Source organism: Monopterus albus, unplaced genomic scaffold (assembly GCF_001952655.1).
Source record: "Monopterus albus unplaced genomic scaffold, M_albus_1.0 scaffold31.1, whole genome shotgun sequence".
In the NCBI taxonomy this organism is placed as follows: Eukaryota; Metazoa; Chordata; class Actinopteri; order Synbranchiformes; family Synbranchidae; genus Monopterus; species Monopterus albus.
In genome coordinates this window covers 5,611,348-5,632,232 of record NW_018127911.1, presented here as the reverse complement: position 1 = coordinate 5,632,232, position 20,885 = coordinate 5,611,348, and the positions used below count along the sequence as shown (strand labels likewise).

The 20,885-nt window shown below is 40.5% G+C and overlaps 1 protein-coding gene across 1 annotated transcript in view; it reads right to left on the bottom strand.

Annotated features, from left to right (window-relative positions):
- Positions 1 to 20,885, bottom strand: part of triob (trio Rho guanine nucleotide exchange factor b) — a 69,183-nt gene that overhangs the window by 28,269 nt on the left and 20,029 nt on the right. The window contains exons 8-25 of the mRNA XM_020596609.1: positions 19,467 to 19,658; positions 17,309 to 17,440; positions 16,942 to 17,172; positions 15,493 to 15,615; positions 14,984 to 15,175; positions 12,944 to 13,113; positions 12,533 to 12,707; positions 8,963 to 9,158; positions 7,751 to 7,917; positions 4,990 to 5,109; positions 3,797 to 3,895; positions 3,602 to 3,694; positions 3,242 to 3,391; positions 2,983 to 3,097; positions 2,662 to 2,777; positions 1,145 to 1,267; positions 510 to 704; positions 4 to 72 (exon numbers count right to left, since the gene is read on the bottom strand). Of these exons, the coding sequence (XP_020452265.1) occupies positions 4 to 72; positions 510 to 704; positions 1,145 to 1,267; positions 2,662 to 2,777; positions 2,983 to 3,097; positions 3,242 to 3,391; positions 3,602 to 3,694; positions 3,797 to 3,895; positions 4,990 to 5,109; positions 7,751 to 7,917; positions 8,963 to 9,158; positions 12,533 to 12,707; positions 12,944 to 13,113; positions 14,984 to 15,175; positions 15,493 to 15,615; positions 16,942 to 17,172; positions 17,309 to 17,440; positions 19,467 to 19,658 (2,658 nt within the window). The remainder of the gene's footprint in view (positions 1 to 3; positions 73 to 509; positions 705 to 1,144; positions 1,268 to 2,661; positions 2,778 to 2,982; positions 3,098 to 3,241; positions 3,392 to 3,601; positions 3,695 to 3,796; positions 3,896 to 4,989; positions 5,110 to 7,750; positions 7,918 to 8,962; positions 9,159 to 12,532; positions 12,708 to 12,943; positions 13,114 to 14,983; positions 15,176 to 15,492; positions 15,616 to 16,941; positions 17,173 to 17,308; positions 17,441 to 19,466; positions 19,659 to 20,885) is intronic.

Below are 20,885 nucleotides of genomic sequence, written 5' to 3'. Positions count from 1 at the left end.
GGCAGCATCCCTCAACTTGACCTCTGACCCCGGAGCACTAGCTGGGATGATGTCTAGTTGCAGCTCTTTACTCTGCAAAAACAGGAGACAGTGACTATTATGTGGCACATAACAGATGTGATATTCAGAAAGCAACACTCCAATGTGTGATGTACAGAGTTTTCTATCTGTTAGCACCAGTTCATAAAAATGAACTGCTGGCAGATGGAGTTTAAATAGGAGCATGCAGCGATAGAAAGTCTCCAGTATACATCTGAGCACCTGGTGCAAGCTTCAACACTTGAGACAACAACAACATTAAAGCCAAAGGTAGGTTGAACATTGATATTCATCACATAAAACAGGAGTTTTTTAAAATTTCACACTGTGACCAAGGTTATATACTGTATCCGCAGCTGTATCATCCTACAGCCTCAACCCAAGGTTTTAAGATGAAGCATATACAGTAAATAGACTTTGTCAAAACACACAGGGATTAATACTCTTCAAGCTTTAAACTGAGTACTCACAGCCTTGTTGGAGTCGGAAGAAATGCCAAGCGCCGTTTCCAGGCACGTTCGGTATTTGTCCATGCGGAGAGAGAAGTCCCTGTAGCGTTTGTCCACTGAGGACACCCATTTCTTTATCTCCAGGGCATGGGCGTGACCCTTTTCACAAAACCCATCTGCCAGCTGTATCAACAGTTTTACCCGCTCTTTGGTTTGCTGTCAACAGAGGGACAATTAGGGAGGGGACAGAGAGGATAGGGATGGCCACAGAGAGGCAGGACCAGTAGAGGAAACATAGGTAAGAGAGAGAGAGAGACAGAGGGAGAGAGAGTTAGGGATCAGCATGTTGCTTGATGGACACAATAACATGGTCTCTGACACAACAACAGCGACACAGTGAAGAGGAATTGGGACAATACACTCTCTAGAGAATGGGCCACACAGCAGAGCATGGGACTGTGCAACTTACACATAATGAGCAGGTCAACATGTGAAAAAATACACACACACTATTTGTCAGTCAGAGATCCACAAAATGGCATGGCATTCAATATTAGGTGAGAGACAAACGGTATTTCGATTTTCTGTATGTCCTGCACATAAAGTGAATTGACAATAAAAATCTTTGATCTTGATCTCGAAACACAAACACACACCTTTGCTGTGATCTGGAAGTCTTCATGCTCCTTCAGCAGCTCCTGTGTGTGGTGAATGCTGGAGCCGGTGGATGTGTGTGTGGACAGGTAAAACTCCCCAGTGTCATGGATCCACTCCAGGGCCTGAGGAAACAACCAATCAGAGCAACTACAATGACACTGCAGGGGTTTTCGTTACACAGTTTGAGAGTCTCTCTCATCCATTCGACCTCTTACAAGCTAGTACACTTGAAGCAACTATAACTACAACATAACTGAAGCTAAAGGGTAATTTGTATAACCAAACACGCCATCAGACACTTCATCCACTCTGGTGAAGTCAGGTTGTTTAAGTAGCCCCAAATCACAAATCACAAGAGGGCTTTAATCCAGTGGGACACTACTTTAAATTTGAATTTTAATCTGGATTTGATATCTGACATTTTCCAATACCTCTAAGAATCTCATTATAATGTTCCTCTATCATATTCACTGAAATTCAAGATTAAGAAAGTTCATGTTCCTTTTAGTTTAGACACAGCTATGTTAAAGATATTACAGCTTTGTGACACATATGCAGATAGAATGTGTTACCACCTCTTAAAAGTGTCACTCAATTATACATTTCTAGTATTTAATTTTTAATGTTTTTATACTTTATGACATGCAGGTGATATGTCCCTGACCAGCAGCAGTCCAGTCTGAGACCAGAAAGCTTTTGTGCCCCGGTGACAAAACATGGATAGCCCTGGAACAGCCACGACCTAGAAGCATCTATGATGTCATCTGCTTTTATTCAGTGCAGCACATTGCTGTCCTGCCCTGTGCTATCTAGACACCACAAGAGGGAGCCCTGTGTCTTGTATTTACACAGCCATTGTTAAGAGTCACGAATTCTAACTTGTGAGGACGCTGCTTGCAAAGACAGCGTCTCTGGACAATAGCTCTGGTCATCCTAGAGGTCCTCATATCTTTAAACAGTGACTGATCTAAACCTTGTGTGAATTGAGAAAAAGTGAATAAAAAAGAGTTAAAAAAGTTCTTGTGACTTAACTTCACATCCTACTGCAGGACAGACCTTTCATTCCTTTGAAACATAGAAAAGCTTTACAACAGAAATGCCAGAGGCTGAAATGCTCAAGACTGCCTAAGGGAGTAAAATGAGTATTTGGAAACATATGTTTGGTAATGCTCTGTAATAAATGCAGTGTTTAAATTTACCATGCCACATAATGATAGCCTTCTTTAAGACTGTCATTGCTGCAAATGCCTGCCAGTTTAAATAAGTATATTTTGAAAGTTATCATTACTAAGAAACTATTGACCACATGTTTTATGTATGAACAAAATGAAAGTTCCAGCTGGGTGATAACTGGTCAACTTGCCGATTTAGTTCCAGCTCAAACAGCCAATCATCAAACAAAGAAGAAGCTCTGGTATGTAGTGAATCAAATGACACGGCTACTGACTCCTCAGCCAAATTGTGTTTATTGCCGGTGCACACAGAAACATACAGACAGGTGTACACAAGCACATACCTGTTTGGCGCTGCGTTCAAACACTACATATTGCTGGCACTGGTCCAGCCTCCGTTTCCTCATGGTCCAGAAGTGGAGCACTCTGTTCTCTCTCTGCAGCAGCTCATTCAAGATATCTGATTAAACAACGCAAGCACACAAAATAAATGTTTTCAAAATGTTAATCACTGTACATCAGCATTACACAGGCACATAGTCAATGCCTGACTTTATAATTCTGTGAGTAAATACAAAAATAAATAAGATAATAACAGCTTGATGACTATTTTTGTAACATAAGATGCAGATATGATAAAGACGATAACTGAGTTGTCTACTTACTCTTAACCTGAGTCTCTGGTGCTTTGACATGAGACAACATGCCGGGCATATTGACACTGTTTCGGTGCAGGTACTTCAAGAAGACATCAGCATTACGCCTGGCTAACGTACAGGCCTGTAAGTGTGCAGAATGAGAAAAAAAATCACTTACGACGTCAGCAGTAATGTCCCTGTGACAGATCACATATTGAAAATAGAAATCACAAAAATAAGTGAATTTACATTGTTTTTTTATTTGAAATAACTGAATCTTCCTCACCTTGAGGAAGGCCTCTTTCTGTTCCAGATGTTTGCTGATCATGGGAGTCACATGGTCAGACTCACTATTAGGGCCCAGTTTATCAGCACCACCACACCAGTCTTCTTCTCTTTTATACTCCTGCTCCAGGCTTTCCAACACACTGCACACCTGAGGCATTGATGATGCAGTGCATTAAAGTACTGTGAGATGAAACACTTCGTACAACCTGTGTGAGGTCTACTGCTGTTCAAACGGTGGAGGTTAATTCCCATAGAGTCATCCACTCTGTCATAAAACCAAGTTCAGTTCAAGGTATCTAATGAACCTTAACACCAATTTGAATCAGTCACACTCAGTCTCCCACACATACATGAGTACCTGTTCAGAGGTCTTGTAGAAGGCTACAGAAGCATTAACCAGCTTGAGTCTGTCCTCCATTTTCAGCATCAGCTGCTGCCAGTGCTCTGCCACCTTCAAGTTAAACAAAACAAATCAGCTCTTAAAAACTCTGCCATGCTATCTATGTTGGTATTCTTGTTTCCTTTTATTGATGATGTGTGATGTGTAACATACCTTTTCAGCACAGTCCCTTATCATATCCATGTCGTAGTGGTTGGCCTGGAGTAAGGCCTCAGCCTTCTGCTGTACCTGCAGTGCACTCTGATGGGTTTTCTAAACAGGGGATAGTGGTGAGATAGAACACTGTGAAACTCAAGAGTTATATGAATCTCTGTATCACAAAATGCTTTGAAAACATGACCCCGGCTTCCTGTGGGATGGCAGGGCACTTTGTGGAGTACCACGGAGCCACAGAGGAAACTCTAAGCAAATAAAAGTGGTCTGATTATAGCTGTGTCATAAGGATTGTCCTGAGTGAACATTCTAAGGAAAAGGAGATGAGGGGGAGGAGGGCAGTATCTGGTGATTTTTGTGTCATAGTGATTAGTTAGGAGAATGACTGATAAACGCTTCTGCTACTTGCTGGACCTGAGGGAACGACAACATAAGGAGATATAAGAAGTGTGAGGGATTTCCTTTGATAATGTTAATGTGGCATCATTTTTCATGTCTGCAGCACCTGCAGGATACGATCAGCGAGGACGTCCCCATATCCCTTGATCTTTTCTCAACATTGTGGGTTTCAGGGACTACAGACTAACAGTCTAACATAAGCAGTAATCATGAACCTGCTTTCTCCTGAGTATGCATCTATATGTGTACCTGCTAGAAGTAGGTCAAGTGCAAGTCAACATTAACATTAGCCAGGCTCAACAAAGTTCGAAAGACAAAACCCCTGCATGATCAGTGGTGATGAAAGAAAGAAAAAAAAACTAAGAAGAAAGGTAAGCAAAGAGGAGAAAGAGAGCGGCAGAGATACCAGCTATTCATAACTCCATTTCATGTATGACACATGATGAGAAGGGAAGGGAGTGCTGACAGCCATGAAGCTGAGTGCAGTTTCCGAAAGGCAACAGGCTGAACAACAAAGGACAATACCGAATGCAGAAGCAGTAAAAGAGGGAAGGAGAGCTGAAGAACTGAGGAGAAGGCGGTGAATCAAGACAAACATAATGGAAGTGAAGAAGAGAAAAATGTATGATATTTATATATATATATATATATGTGTGTGTGTGTATGTGTGTGTGTGTGTAAGGGAAAGAAAGAAAGGCCTCAACATGATGCTTCTATGATCTTTGTGACTAGACTGAAAAGAAAGAATGAAGGGGAAAATGACACATACATACATATTTTAAAAAAAATGTTACCTCTATTGCATGTTGGAATTGCTCATGTTCTTTCTGTAACTGTTCAGCTTCTTGTAGTGAACTGGCTGTGATCAGACCTGCGTTCAACATGGACTCCCCATTACGGATCCAACCCAGCACCTACAACAAACACACACAGGCATACAAAAAGTTTCATTATTATTCTTATTTTTTGACAGTCTGCAATTAGTTGTACTGTTGATGCTACAAAAACATGTTGAAAGATATGTAATCAGAATAAAAGTGAACCACTGATGTCCCCCATTCTTATTTATCTCCCTCTCTGCCTGTATCAGTTCATTAACATTTTCTCTCAACATTCCCCCACTCTTCATCTTTATCTCTCTAGTGACATAATGTCTTCAGCCCTTATGCCTCCTCATTCCCCTACATCCTCACTCTGTTTCCCTTTCAATCCCTCCAGTCTCTTCAAATCTCACTTTCCACACAATTCCCTACTTCTCCACTTTATACCCTTTGTACCTAATCTCTTTAACTGGCACACCCTCTGCCACACACACAGAGTTCTTTTGGCCATGCTCTAGCCAAAGAGTAGTCTCTCAAAGCCACTGTCTGACTCAGCAAGCACACCTAGTGTGTGGGTGACAGGCAGAAATGCAACCGAAGCTTGGATATAAAAGTGATGATGCAACACATCTCTGACAGCTGTTTTTCAGCAACTTCAACAGGGCTGATGTTCCCATTGCACTTGCAATATCCCGAGGTGAGACAGTGTTAGCGGCTGAATACCAGAGGTGCAGTATGTTATATGTGTTGATTATGTGCAGATAATGTAACGCTAATGTGTGAACAAACAGCAGCAACACCAGCAGTAATGAGCATATGATTCATTGGCATCTTATGGCAAACCATTAGATTTACATAGGATTCCAGTATTTCATCACACCACTTTACTGTACTTACAGTGCCTTTATGTTTGTTAGAACTAATGTTCTAGCCCTAATCCCTGTTCTTAAGATGCACCATTTCATAATGCCAGACAGGGAAACTGTCCTAACAGATACCCAGTCCTGGGGTTGGGATGTTGATGTTTGAAGCAAAAGCAAAAATAAAGGTACTAACAATAGTAACTGTAGCACAATCGTCTCTGGACATGGGCTGACATATTTATAAATAATTCAGTAGAAGAAATGTACAGTCTACAATTACCAGATTATGGTTGTGTCCAAGTTTAACCTAACATGGTTGCACCCATTTCTCCAGGATTCAGTGCAAGGGGTGTTAGAGCTAAGCTTTCCTGTAATGCAATGGATGGCAACGGGATTTTAGATGCATGTGAGAATCCACAGCTTGCCACAGCTATCCTAAAGCTTTCTGGGACTGTTTAGCTGATTGTTTAGACACTGACATTTCGAATCTCCTAGAAGAAAGTACGCCCACCTCTGGTGTAAATTACTCAGACGTTTGTCTTGGGAAGGCTGAAGTAGAGGGGTATAATGAGAACCCACTGTCTGCCACAGCTGTATTGAAAGTACTAGATATCTACTCATGCATGTTGCTACTTGTACTGTCATGTAATTGTTGCTTTTTAGCAACATTTATTATCTTATTTGCATTCTAATGTCTTATCTATATATACACTTTAATGTCTATCTGTTTGCATTGTGTTAAGAACATTCTGATTTATAAATCACTACTAGCTGCACAGGCACGTACATGTTTTTGGAACAGCCCATTGGTGCATATACAGTATAGTACTGCATCTCTGTGGGTAGACAAGTAGAAAATAAAACCAGAGCATGATACTGGCATCACACGATCATCATACTGTCAGGTCACTACAATCCCAGTGCATCTTCTAAAATGTTTTACTGCAGTAGACTGAAATTTTAGTTATTTTAGTCTCAATTTTCCATATCTTCCATTACATTTGTTCAGTTTTCATTAATCCTAGAGCAAGCTGAATCATAAGGCCAGTTGTTATTGGGCTGCATCACTATGATGTTAGGCCTTGTTATAAAAATTACGCATTGTGAGCTGCTCTGAAATGTCACTAGGCTGCACTACAAAGTCTACACAATTTTCTTATTTGGATTGCATCCAACTACTGACTGATTATTGGAAGGGAACTGCTAGTTGACACAACAATAAGCAAAGAAAGAGTCCTTCCAGGTATGGGATGTCTCATTGTCTCTATCAAGTCTGATTCCCTCTGGTCCATTTGCATTTCCATTTGCAGTACCTCACTCTCTCTCTTTATACCTTGGCTGAACTTCCAACCACACTATATCACTCTGTTATTCCCCAAAGTCAAAGACACAGACAGTTAAAAATACTAAGAGAGAAAAAGAAAGAGGTGAAAGAGAGATTGTTGACACAGGATGAGTCATTTAACTGTGAAGATGTACAGACAGAACACAGTTTGGCATTTTTAGCGCTTCAACCCACTCTGCTGTAACATCATAGTACAGTGTGGTAATAAACTTTCGGAATGGCCTTCCACATGTCAGCTTGACCTTGGTCTTAGTAGATAAAGGCCATAAGGGACGCCCCATGTATTTACTTCTGAAATGCTACACAGCTGAGCATTCTTGTGTGAACACATATGGGCTCTAGTTCCACTTCCAACATCTTAAATCTATATACGTACATATACCTAATACTGAGAACACATTGATTAATCTTTCATAAGTAAAAAGCCTACTGTAGCGTTTTTGTAGCTTTCTTTGCTTTCAAAATCCCACCTACACCTTTATTGCCAAATCACTGTCTAGCCTGTCTCATTCTTTTCTTCTTCTACCTGTTTGACTTCAGCTTGTAGATGTCTTAATTGGACACACTGCTCCAGATGTCTCCTGTGCTGCTCTGCTGCCAGGTCCAACTCCTGCTGCTTCTCATGGAGAAACTCCAGCAGGTCCTGGACCCTTGTGGCCATGTCCACATCTCTGTCGCATAACAGCTCCACACCTGCACACAATGGATGCTTCATTGCATTGCCAATAGCAATGTGTTTTTATAACATCTCTTCATGTTGTTTTTTTCTAGTAATCATTCACTTAATAACCACTTATTGTTACTTATAAGGGTAAATGGGTATTCAATAAAATGGTATTTAGCAATTCTGCAGACATCGCCACAAAGTGAATCTGCATAGTCTACATGCTAGGTATATAACATATTCAGTTCATGAGTGCACTCTTTGTTACCTCCATCTATAGAACAGTAACATCTGGATGTTACAGATTTCACATTTTCAAAACTATTCATGGATTGTATGGACAGTATACATTTTTAATAACAAAGACATGCAGATATTGCAACACTGATATTGTAGAATATCTGACATCTATTTTCAGCACAGACCATTTATGACAAATTTAGCATTAGCATAATCTGTATTCACATTTTAGTCCACAGAAGCATTGTGTGCCAGTGGTGATGCTAGCTGCAAGGCGGATTGTGGTAAACAGTTGTACTGAGGCAGGATAGAGAGGTAGCTTTTGCATAGACAGCATCATTAAGGCAGCCATGTAGCTGACTGGTTGCAGAGCCAGATTTTTGCATGACATCAGCTACATTTGTACTGTGACATTCTCTGAATTTAAAAAAATCATAACAACATAGGAGGTGTGGTCCTAGTCATCTAAGACATTTATTACCTTGTGTGTGTTGCTTAACAGCAGTTTAACCACACTGTGAATGCAACTCTTAAGGATTAGGTGGCAGAATCTGCCTGCCGCCCCCCTCCAGCTTCTTCATTCCCTCTTCCAATTATTTACTGATTCATTGACTCCCAGTCTGTCCAGTATCCACTTCTTCCTCCCTCTTAAAATTTCTCACATAGACCATTTAGCCAACAATCTTATTTCAGCTCAGTTCCTTTCCCCATGTTTCATCCTTACATACTCCAAACAGGACATATCTCTGCAGTGCTGTATCTTATGCAAATGGGTGGGTGCATTTACTCTGTTTGAATAAATGCTTCAGGAAGCATTTCTATTCCCACACTCACCTGACGCCTGGACCTCTGTGACATACTGCAGCAACTCTTGTCCCTGGTGAATGACGTCAAAGGTGAGGTTGTTCATTGTAAGCGCCTTGTCTGCATGGTGCTGTAGCCTCTGCTCGGCCAGTGTCAGGTCCTCTGTGTCGAAATCACTCATCTGCTGCAACAGTTCCTCATTCCATGACTCCAGGTCTGAGATGATCTGAGAGGGGGAAAAAGGACAGAGACAGAGACAGAAAAAGACAGAAAGAAGACAGATATCCAACTTAGACATAAAGAGGGAGAATAAATAAGTTTTTACTCATGCATGAAAATGACTGAGAAACAATGAACATGATTGCAAAAACAATTTTTTGGACTTCATTTGAAAGTGAAAAGGAAAATGAAGGGAGAGAAAGACACACGTAAATTTGTATAAAGGTCCTGGATAGAACTGAGGGTTTCATTGTGCATATATTACATTACTGAGACAAGAAGATGCCTTACAAAAATTATTTTTACTAGCACAAACATTAAAGGGGGAATAAAGCACAGCAAAATAAACCACAGGCATTTTATTATGCATAGTATTTTATGACTGAGAGAAGGTTTGAATGCCAAATCAGACAGTTTAATAGTTATAAGCAAACACCATAAAGTGACTGCCATGATAACGGATGACATACTACACTGGCGATGCACGGCTGGTAAAGCAGATGTACGGAGATGTCAGCGCTTGCCTCTGACTGCCCACACAGACTGAATCATGATACCAGGGGCATCTTGATCCTGGCACCACCCACTACTGTCTGTCATTTTCATGTTTTTTTTATTAAATGAACTCAGAAGCGCTAGTCTACACTCTGTTTTAGAACTTACCCAATTCTCGCCCTGCGGCATATGGAGTTACCGTAAATTGTCAAACAGTGATTGAGGCCTTCATTTACTGCAACTGAGAAAATCATTTGACACAAACTGTGACTAGAAACAGGTTTTAGTTACAATTGATCTTTTGTAAATATTATTATAATTAAGTACATTTAATAATCCCCATTTCCTGATTAGCTCTGTGTGCCGTAATAACTTGCTGGCACTGCTGTGTGCTGTCGAGAACCCCCCCACCCTAGAAGGCATTTACTATTTAACACCAGCTGCAGGATGTGTTCACTTTAAATAAAAGCATCATCAAGAAAGAATCAAGTTTCATAACACTGATTTAATCAGCATTCATTAGTGAGAGAGAACAGTATTTTGAGTAAAAAACTGTCAAGAGCAGCATATTGTATGACATGACTATGCTGTTCTACTTAAATAATGGTATGGGAAAGATGATTATCTAGGAACAATGATGTGAGCCCATGCAGCTACTAGTAATTGTATAATTTCTCCCTTTCCCCCTTTTAAACTGGGACTTGAATGTATTTATTCAGATAGACTGCACCACTGTTGATGTTTTCAGGTCTAGATAGAAAAGCAAAGCTGACTGAATATCTGTACAAGATGACCAAGTTGTCATTTGGCTTTGAAGCATCTTTTATAAAATGAATATGTTTAGTCAGGCTATATTACGTACCATAGCTCAGGATCTCTATTTTTCTCTGATTTGTTTGGGAAAAAGTGTGTTACCGCTCAGGCTGTACCTGTCCTCTTTGAGCTAGGTATGTAATGAAAGGTAGAACATCCTCTCTATAAGGTCAAAGACAGCTTCATTTAACATATACAGCTAACACAGCAGGAAAACAAACAGTGAGGAGCACAGGCCAGGTCCTCCTACCTGGAGTCTGACAAGCCTCAGACCATAGTGATATCCTCTAGGTCCATGGTAAAGCATGTTTACCTTATGACAATGTACACCAACAATTTGGATTCACACAAATCCCCTAGATATAAAAACTCCTCTATAGTGACATCGTGTCCTTGGCTTGCACACAGAGTAATCTTATCAAACCATTTCATAGCAGAATAATACCCTTCTACAAATCTTACATTTTACTAATCTGGCAGCACAGTAGAAACTTACCAAACACTCCTCTTCAGTCTGTTCTCCTCTCCTCTGACAGTTGAGTAAAATGCCCTCTGCATGCAAGAAAACCATTTTCCTCAGCTACCAACGCTGTGAAAACTCTTGCTTGACTCTGTTTTTCTTTTCTTCTCTGTGTAGTAATCCAGAGAGATTACTGCCAGAGAAGGAAGACAAATGCTCGTCTCACCTCAACCCGTGTCCTCACCTCAGACACACACACCCCCAAGTGAAGCCAGGTAGGAGTATCATAGTGCATTTGACTGTGGGTGTGGGAGTTGGCAGGGAGCATACTCCACCCATCTTCATCCTTGAGTATTGTGTAATATTAATTCTGTGTCTATGTGTGTGTATGTGTGGGTGTATTTCCGTGTTCTACAAGAGTGATTATCTGTTCTTTTGGACCCAACAATACAGGCACAAAAAGGTAAAGCACTGACAGAACTTCTATTAGCACACAGCGTGGCAGAACTCATACACGCACACATCCATTCTGTGCATTCAGATCCTTATCGTGAAATACAATGGATAAATATTTGATATCCTTAAGAGCAGAGGGGATGATGTGTTCCCCTCACACACATTCCCAAACTCCACAATCTCTTCATGTCTGCTGCAGTTACTTTATACAATGCATATTTTTATTTACACTTTTTATTTCTTATGAATTTCAGTCTGCATCTCTGCTTTAGGCTTTTGCAACTACAGTAAAATGGCATAATGTAATTTATCTGTCAACACAGTGTGGCTCAACAAATTAGATTTGAGGGCCATAATAAAAAAAAACTATGAGGAACACAGAGAAGTATATTTAAAAGAGCATTCATCATATCGGCTCACCAACTGAGAAAAGCGTTCTCTGTCACAGGAGGAAGTTAAGGAATTAGCAAATACAGTGCAGTCGATTGGTGGTTGGGGATGGGGAAACAAAACTGGAATGAGTCAGTGGATGAGATGCATTTAGTGGAACTAAATACTTTTTTTTAAAATGTAGCACATGTGAGAGTATCACTGTGACTTCAACAAACCTCAGAACCAGCAGGACCCCTCAGTACAGGACTAACTCGCCTTATTATGATGTAACGGTCCATCAGTTCAGAGTCACTGTCATTTTGGTTTACCAGTAACTCCCTTGGCACATGTAAATGATCAGTTTACATTTAAGAAACAAAACAAAACAAAAACAAGCCAATAAGAAAAACAAACCGATATGAATCAGTTACTATGGTACATTCATATCTGCCATTTCATTGTTTTCAACTTATCAGTGCTCTTTCCTACTCACCTCCACTCTTCCTGTTTGTTCTCTGTTCTCCAACTCAATATTGAATTGACTTTTAATGTTTATTAGTCAAGCTTTGCCCCTGACATATCATGCAAGTATCTCTTTATCTATTATCCATCAAACACTTCATCCACTCCCTCCCTTTCTTGCTCTCTTGCTTTCTGTGCAACCTTCAAACACCATCTGCTGCACTTCTGTTTTCCTATCACTTTCCATTTGCCTGAACATTGTAGAAGAAAGCAAAAATAAAAGTGTTCATCACACACCAAACCTCCATCTCCTGCCTACTCACGTCGATTGCATCCCTCTCAAAGATGCGGAGCTGGAGGAAGAGCTCCAGTTTGATTTTCCTTTCCTGGAACAGCTCCTCCATCTGGCCCTGGGCCTCGTCCAGCTGCTGTAGGACGCTCTCAATGTGGGCCATGGAGCTGTTGTGGGGAGTTTTGTTGCTCGAGATGGCTGAGTCTCTGTGGACAGAGTCAAATACCAGGGGATTTTGAGGTACAGTGTGCATGTTGTCAAAGATGTGGCTCTCAGTTCTTGTGAAGGCATCCTCAAGGAAGAAACTATTTCCTTTTCAATAATTTCCTTGCGACTGTGCTCAGTTTACTTAGTCTGTTAAAGAAAAGACCCTCTATCTTTTGCCTCTGAAAACTTAAAATAGTGTTTCTAAGTGTTAATTTATTGCATGACTGTGGCTTACCTGAGTTGTTGTATGAGATCCTCTCCCTCCTTGATGACATTGACAGTAGCCTGCAGCGTGGTCTGCTGCTGCTGGCCAAAACGTTTGATCAGGTCCTGCACTGCTTCCACCGACTCTGCGTAAACATCATCCAGCAGCTCCTTCTGAAGCTCCTCCAACCATGTCCACAGCTAACAGTGGTTGACAGAACAGGCAAGCCAGTTAATAAACTACGAACAAAAAGAAGGAAGCAACAAAACGGGGCTGCAGATCCACAGAGCAACGAGAGCTAAACACAGATTTAAGAATTGATAGACAAACTGCCAAATGGACAAAAAGGAGACAGGAGAACAAAATCAAAACCAACCAGTTCTGCTAAAAGGTGGTGTTTTGTGAGTGGTCATCTTTGTAACAGATTAGCCATCTGGGTGAGTGCACTAAAGACCTGGCACACTGTCAAGGCTGCAGGAGCGAGACCCTGGCACCTACAGCTTGTGCCTGCTCAGAAACATGCCTAGTGTTGGTATTGCTACCATCATCCATTTAGCCTCATGGAGTATGTTACATATGACCTAGCACCTATATTCAAGAGGAATCACTTGACTGAGTGACTAGTATTTGAAACCCATATAGTTTATATTAAAGCCTGGTTATTTTAGATTAGGATAGACTATACTAGAAAAAAGGAAGAGATAGAAATCTGAGATCTATCTATGCCATGAAAATCAATGCACATGAATTCCTTCTCCTCCATCGTGATTTATGCATCCAAAGACTATAGAACTAGAAAATATGATGGGCCGACAGGCTGGAAAAAAATCACTTGTAGTCACATTCACACAGGAGAACATGTCTGAGCAGGTGCACACACATGAAGGCTCACACTTACACACACAACACACGGTGACCTGCACCAGGGTGAGCCTGACAGATGGGATGAAGGAGATTGGTCCATATGGACATTCAAGACTAGCTTCATTAATAACACCATGGCTCTGTCTGTCTCTGTGAGTCGATGTAAACAAGATGTAGTATCAACACATGCAGGGCACAGTGCTTTCACATTTATAGTACATAACACTGTGAGAGGATTTAAGGGAGTGGGGCAGTGATTAACATGTAGCCTACAGGCACACTGTTGATTTGATTCCCATCCTGTCCTCTGTAGTTAGCATGTTCTTTATTCTTTTAAGAAATAAGCTAAATGCCAATAAGGAAAATTAGCAGCATGATTGCATTATCACCGCGAAGGAGGCTTAGACAGTCTGTCTTTAATCTGTGTAAGCACAAGTGCACAACAGAAGGAAAGCCAAGCAAAGGAAGAACTCTGCCTAGAACATGTTTGGGGACATTTTGAGGAATGACGCACATTTAAACACAGAAGCACCCCATATACTAAATTCTTGGTCATTTTAGATGTATAAAGCACTTGAACTTTTGCTCTTAATTGCGTGATGATGAGGAAAATATGTTTTGCGTGTGAGGACCATTTGACATAAATTGCAATCAAACTGAACATGGATCGCAAATGGAGCAACATTAAAATGACAAATGCAAAAATTGACTGTGATTAGTCCTGCAACTTGTGATGCATTTAATATGATACATTTAATTAATCATGGCCTTGCTGTCCTTTTAGAATTAAGCAATAAGGATAACTGATAGAATTAATATCATGGTCTACTGATTTAGATGGAGATCTTGAGGCAGATGAAATGTTTATAAACTAAATTCAGAATAACATACAGTAGTTAAATGATAATGCAGCTCTTGTCAAGATATACGGTCTCTGGGTGCTTTCTGCTGCTGTAATTGCTAAACACGGTCTACAATGATAGCCAGTGGTGGTGGACAAAGATATGACATGAGGAGGAGTCTGATCAATAAATCAACAAATCGATATCCCCCAACAATATCAGAGGCATAAGCTTTTAGCTTCAGATGACACACAGCAGTCAAATTCATGTGGTAACTGGAACTAATTAGATGACTAATTGGAGAGGAGAGAAGCTGTGATAAGAGGAGATGAGACAAGATGATAGGAGAGGCGAGAACACAGACCTCTTTGACGTGTGTGTGGAAGGCAACAGACATGTCTAACAGGACTTTACGCTGTTCCACACGTCTCACAAAGTCCTGGATGCGATCTTCTAGCTGGTGGGCAGCTTGGTAAATTTCCTCTGGGTCACATTCCCCTGTCTGGGCCAGCTGCTCTGCGGCTTCTAGCAACTTGTCAGCATTGGTGTAGGTGTTCTGAAACATTAACAGTACACTACAGTATCTATACATTTGAGAGTCACAGCTATTGCAACTGCTCTTTTCTCTAAAAGCTGTATTGAAATCTTGATGCTTTTGTGTTGTTGAAGGACAATACAGCAATATAAAACTTGGATCACTGTATTAAGAATGTCTGTCAGACATATTTTTATCAGATGTATTGTTCATATAATGGAGTGCAACATGGATACAAATGCATATTCTTCATAAAAAAAGTCTCCTTGATGCCTAAAGGGAAACATATGTCACAAAAAGCACATGAGATTTGTCCTTCTGCTCGGACACAAACTCACCTGTGCAACCTCTTCAAAGTCTTCATGTCTCTTTTGTAGAGCTCGAGCTCTGTGCAAAGATTTTCCAACACCAGTGTGTTTACTGAGGAAGGCCTCACCATGGTTTTCTATCCAGTCCAGCACCTTGAAACACACACAGATACAGTATATGTAAATATTTAAACATGCACAACTACACATGGTAAGTACAAATTAAGAATGCAGACCACATTTTCAAGCAGCAGGGGGTGCAATTGACTGGAAAGGCTGGTTTAAGATCCCATTATAGTTACAGTAGTCCATAAATGTCATTTCTCTTTTCCACACCCCCTCCCCCTGCCTTTCCTCCCCTCCATCTGCAGTCTGTCCTGTTTAAATTACACCAGTGTGGACAATTAGGTTTTACTTAATAGGAAATCCAGAGCAGTACAAAGTGTCAACATTTCCACTGTGGATGGGATTAGCTATAAATCCTTATACATAATTGCCTTATTATCTATTAAACAGATGGTCATACTCCATATGTGTCTATGTGGGGTAATGAATGATGTTTTCAAGGTCTCTGACAAGAATATTATTGATGGGACAAGCCCATATGAACACGTGCACAACACCCTCAACACTTTATGTGACAGTAAATTACATCACCATGGAAACCACTACCAAGAGAAAGGGTGATGAAAGAGGGGATGGAAAAGGAAAGAGTCAGGAATGCAGAGATGCAAAAAGAAATGGGGTGGTGGTTGGGTCAGAGAGGCAGAGAAGAGTTTATGCCTAAAGGGTAGAAATCCAGAGACGACACTATACACCAGCTCTGTAGTTGTGATCTAAGAGCTCTGCTATCCAGACAGTCACACAGAAAAATAGACTCTCACTCTCACAACCTAGGGGGAAGAGAAAAAGGCTTTGAAGAAGCTGGAGATGATTACACCCTGGATGTTACACTACTATCTGGTATGGATGCTTGAAATACAGTATATCCATCTGCGAAACAACAAAGACAGTAGAAAGACGCTAACACTTAATGTACATGTTGTTATTGTTATACATAATGTTTACATCAGCTTAATTTTTTTTTTTGTCTTAACTATGGATATAGTATACGTGCAAGTAAAAATGTCTTTTTACATACCAGCCTTTCTCTTAAATCAAATACTGGGGAATACAAACGTTTGACAGGCTCACAAGCATCAAACTGAATTCAGTTTGATTTATCAAAGCTGTCACATAATGACAGGTCCTGTGGAAAAGTTAGATTACAGTAGGTTAATACCATTAAAAATATGTAGCAGGATACTACACTGTATATTGCTATTGCTTTATGTTATGTTAGGTTGAAATTGCAGGGTAGCTAACTGAGACATAGCGGCAAGATGGGACAGCAGGGAAACACGACTGTGTGTGTGTGTGTGTGTGTGTGTGTGCACGTCAGTACAATAACAAATCTGCTGCTCTGTATGCATCTCTTACTTGCTGTACATCCTGCCGAAAGACACACAGCTGCAGTCGCTGATGCAAGCGAACTTTGCGATGCTGCCAGATATTTTCCAGCTGCCTCTGGTGATGCAGCACCTCGTGGATGATGTCCAGGACATGGTGTACAGCTTTGGAGTAGTTAGCTGATGCCATCAGTGAATCAGCACTTCCTGGGGTCAAAGGTCGCTGCAGCTTGTCCAACAGAGACTTGCCATCCTGACTTACCTGTTCATGTTAACATGATGAGTTTGACATATTGAAATAACACACCAAGGATCTCACTTAAGAATAACGAAATGTCTCAAGTCTGCAAAATTTCTCAGAGTTGTCAACGTTTTTAAACAGGACTTATTACACTGACCTCAGAGTATGCGGTACTAATGTGCTCATACAGTCCCTGGTGATGGTGGATTGTGTCTTCCAGATCCTGGAGTTCAGAGGGCAGCTCTCCTTCACCACATGCCTTGCACCACGGCTCCACTTTACTCATGTACTGGGGAAGGAACACACAGCACAAGCACTGCATAACAAAACTGATACACAGTGGCAGGAATCTGGTGGATTTATCAACTTCTGCATTAGTTTGTTATAAACTGTGATCTGATCTTCATCTCTGTTACTCGTGTAGACAAACACAATGTGTGTAAGCTAATAACACAAACACACAATTACAATCTTTTGTGTCCTTAGTCAACACACTATTAACATTCACAGTGCTGATGGAAAAAGTAAGTGAAGCCTTGGATGTAATTACTGGCAAACCTCCTTTGAAAGCAATAACCTCAACAAGCAGTTCTAGTACAGGAGCTGTGGAACAGACCTGCACAACATTCAGGAGGGATTTAGGACCATTCTTAACGGAACTGCTTCAACTCAGCCAAAAAGTAAGGAAGCCTGGTGTGAACAGTTCTACTGAGGTGTGGACACAAAGAGGTGGATTTTCTTTGTTCTCAGTAGATTGATTTCAATGTTTAGGATCACTGCCTTGCTGCATCATCCAATTTCTACTGAGCTTTAGCAGGTGGACAGTCATCCTGACAACATCTTGATAAACTTGGGAACTCATTTTCTCCTTGGTGATGGCAACCACTAATCCACAAAACACTGTGGAGTATCAAGGTGCTCTTTAGCAAACTTCAGTCACCCAGTGATATTTTAACTGTATTTGGAGAGCAGCAACTTCATCTGTGGTATCCCGCCATGGACACAATGCTCCATGCAACCATGCATCATGATTTATATATGGTAGTCAAATCATCAAATGACTCCTTTAAGCCTTTAGCTTTAGCGTTGTGCCACTGGAGATACAGTACCTTAGTTGTCTCACTTTAGAGACATTTTGTCTGTGGGCTTTTGAATATCGAAACTCTCTGAGATTACTTTGTAACCCTTTCAAGCTTCATGCATGCAAAACAACAATTCCTGATTGAAAGTCTTCCAAGATCTCTTTTTTTGAGTCATGGTTCACATCTGCAGAGGCTGCTTTGTGATTAAAAGTAGCTCTAAACCCACACTTTCACTCTTTCTACTTGACAGCACTTCAGGTTTGCCAGTCTCCTGACAACTATTAGCATTTGTTGATGTCACACTTTTTCCATCCAACACAGTGAATGCTTAAATGAACTATTCAATATGGACGAGAACAATCCAATCATTTCTGTTATTATTATAAATGGACAGCACTTTCCTGTCTCAGCAGACTAAATACAGGGCTGCCTCTCGTTAAGCCATTCACACACATAATAACACACTGACGCTTGTTGGTCTGACCACAAGCCAACAAAAACTAAGAAAAACAATGACTCTGTATCAAAACAAAAGCTCATAGTCTGTCAGCTAAATACGTTTTATACAGTGGTTTGGGATTCAAATAGTTATGGCTGGAAACAGGAAGGCTGACGGTAAAAGAGAAGAAGAGTGACAAGTATGAACGACGCAGGGTTCATGAAAGAGAAAAGAGCAGTTCAGAGAGACCATCAATGTTGTGGTAAAATAATATTAATTCTTATAACATAATTTATTATTCTGTATATGAACGGGGAGAAGGGAAAAGTATGTGTGTGCACGCTAGCATGCCTTAAGCCTAACTCTACAGTGTAACTGAAAAACATACTTTCTATTACAACTCAGTGAAGTGAGTACCACAAACGCACCATGAAAACATACAAAACTGTGTTTGTTACACAGATCAGTCCATCTGTTTTGACATCAAAGCAATATCAACAGCTTACAAGAAGGTCTTGAGCATTAAAAGTTGTACAAAGAAGGGTTCACCTAGCCAACAACAGGTATCAGCAAATACCTAATGCATTTTTAATGTACTGATAAGCAAAACAATTAAAGCTGTATTGATCAGATTAAATGGGCTTCTCTGTCTCTTAGGGATAAAGCAACTTCAGCTAACACATATAATTAACCAAATGATATACATTTGCTGTAGCACGTAGCACCTGCATGTGCATGTTAAGTGAGGTCTCCAGCTGAAGTTGGCTGACATCATTAGTGCTGGGGGTCAGTACCTGGTCTGCTTTCTGGTGGAAACTGGCAGACATCTCCAACAGGGTGCTGCGCTCATCCAGTGCTGCAGCAAAGGCCTTCCACTCCTGCTCCAGCTGGCCTGAGATCTGTTGGATCTGCTGGGAGGCATAATGGCCTGACTCCAGAAGCCGGTTCCCTACTGACATGATCCGATTGATGTTCACATACACATTCTGTGTTTAACGAGAGACAGAAAACCAAGATGTCAAAGGTTAAATATATCTACCAAAAGTGATTTGTTTTAATCCAGACAAATGTTTAATATAACCTTTAACTGTTATATTATCCTTAACAAGTTCTTGTACATTATATAGATGATCAATGTGAACACTAATGTGTGCCAACGAGGTTGTTACAATCAAAATCCAGTGGCTTAAGTCTAAGGACAGTTGACTTGAGACACTAGAAACTCATGTAACCAGTTTTTTTCTGTCTAATGTTAATATTTGGCCATCTTTCCTAGGTTAATTAACAGGTATTGCTGTGGTTTAATTTTAGATGTCTCGATGCATGTCTACGTCTTCAAGCCAATAACATTGGTTATATTTCTGCTAAGCAATTAAAGTGTGTTTGTGAAAAATATTACATTCATACAGAGTGAATAATGTTACAGAGAACAAAAGTCAATACAGTACCCATGTCTTACTTTACCCCTAACTTCCCAAATACACACACACTTTGAGGATTTTGCTGCCAAAATGTGCTCACAATGATGGCATCAAACAAAAAAAACCCCACAAAGTACAATAAAAACATGTACGCACACACCGAACTGTGTGGAAAGTCACTAAAAAGTGGAAAAGTCACTCAAATCGGAGACATACCCCCATGTGAATAATGAAAAGAAACTCATTTGCCTCTTAATCTTTCAGTGTTTTTTTAATACGTGGCCCCAACCTGTTTTGTGTGGATAGGCATGGATCAGCAAACGCTAATTAACAGCTGTGTTAACAGCCTGTTATTATTCCATTCAGTTACTGCTCCTGGTGCCTATTAGGGCTCTTACTTTGCTTGTTTCAATCACAATAGGAAGGAAAGAAAAAGCAAACACCAACTACAGCTTCAAACAGAGACAGGGTGTTGGGAAGTATCATTCTACCAACGCAAATTATGAGCTTTCATCAAAGCTGCTTACACTACAGTTGTGCTTTGTTAAACTGTAAGGCTTTGGGATTAGTTCTGATATTGTCTTTTTTATGTGGGGGTTATAAATGCTCTTGAATAGCTTTACTTGTGCTGGTAGCAGTTTTTGAATGCAAACTCAGCAAAGACTGTCCAAAATCCAAGTAAATGTGGACACTGGGACAATAGACACAGTGGTGTGCTTAGAACTATTTGATCCATCTGCACAAAATTATGAATTAGTTTCAATAACAGAGGTTGGACTACTTGAATACAGT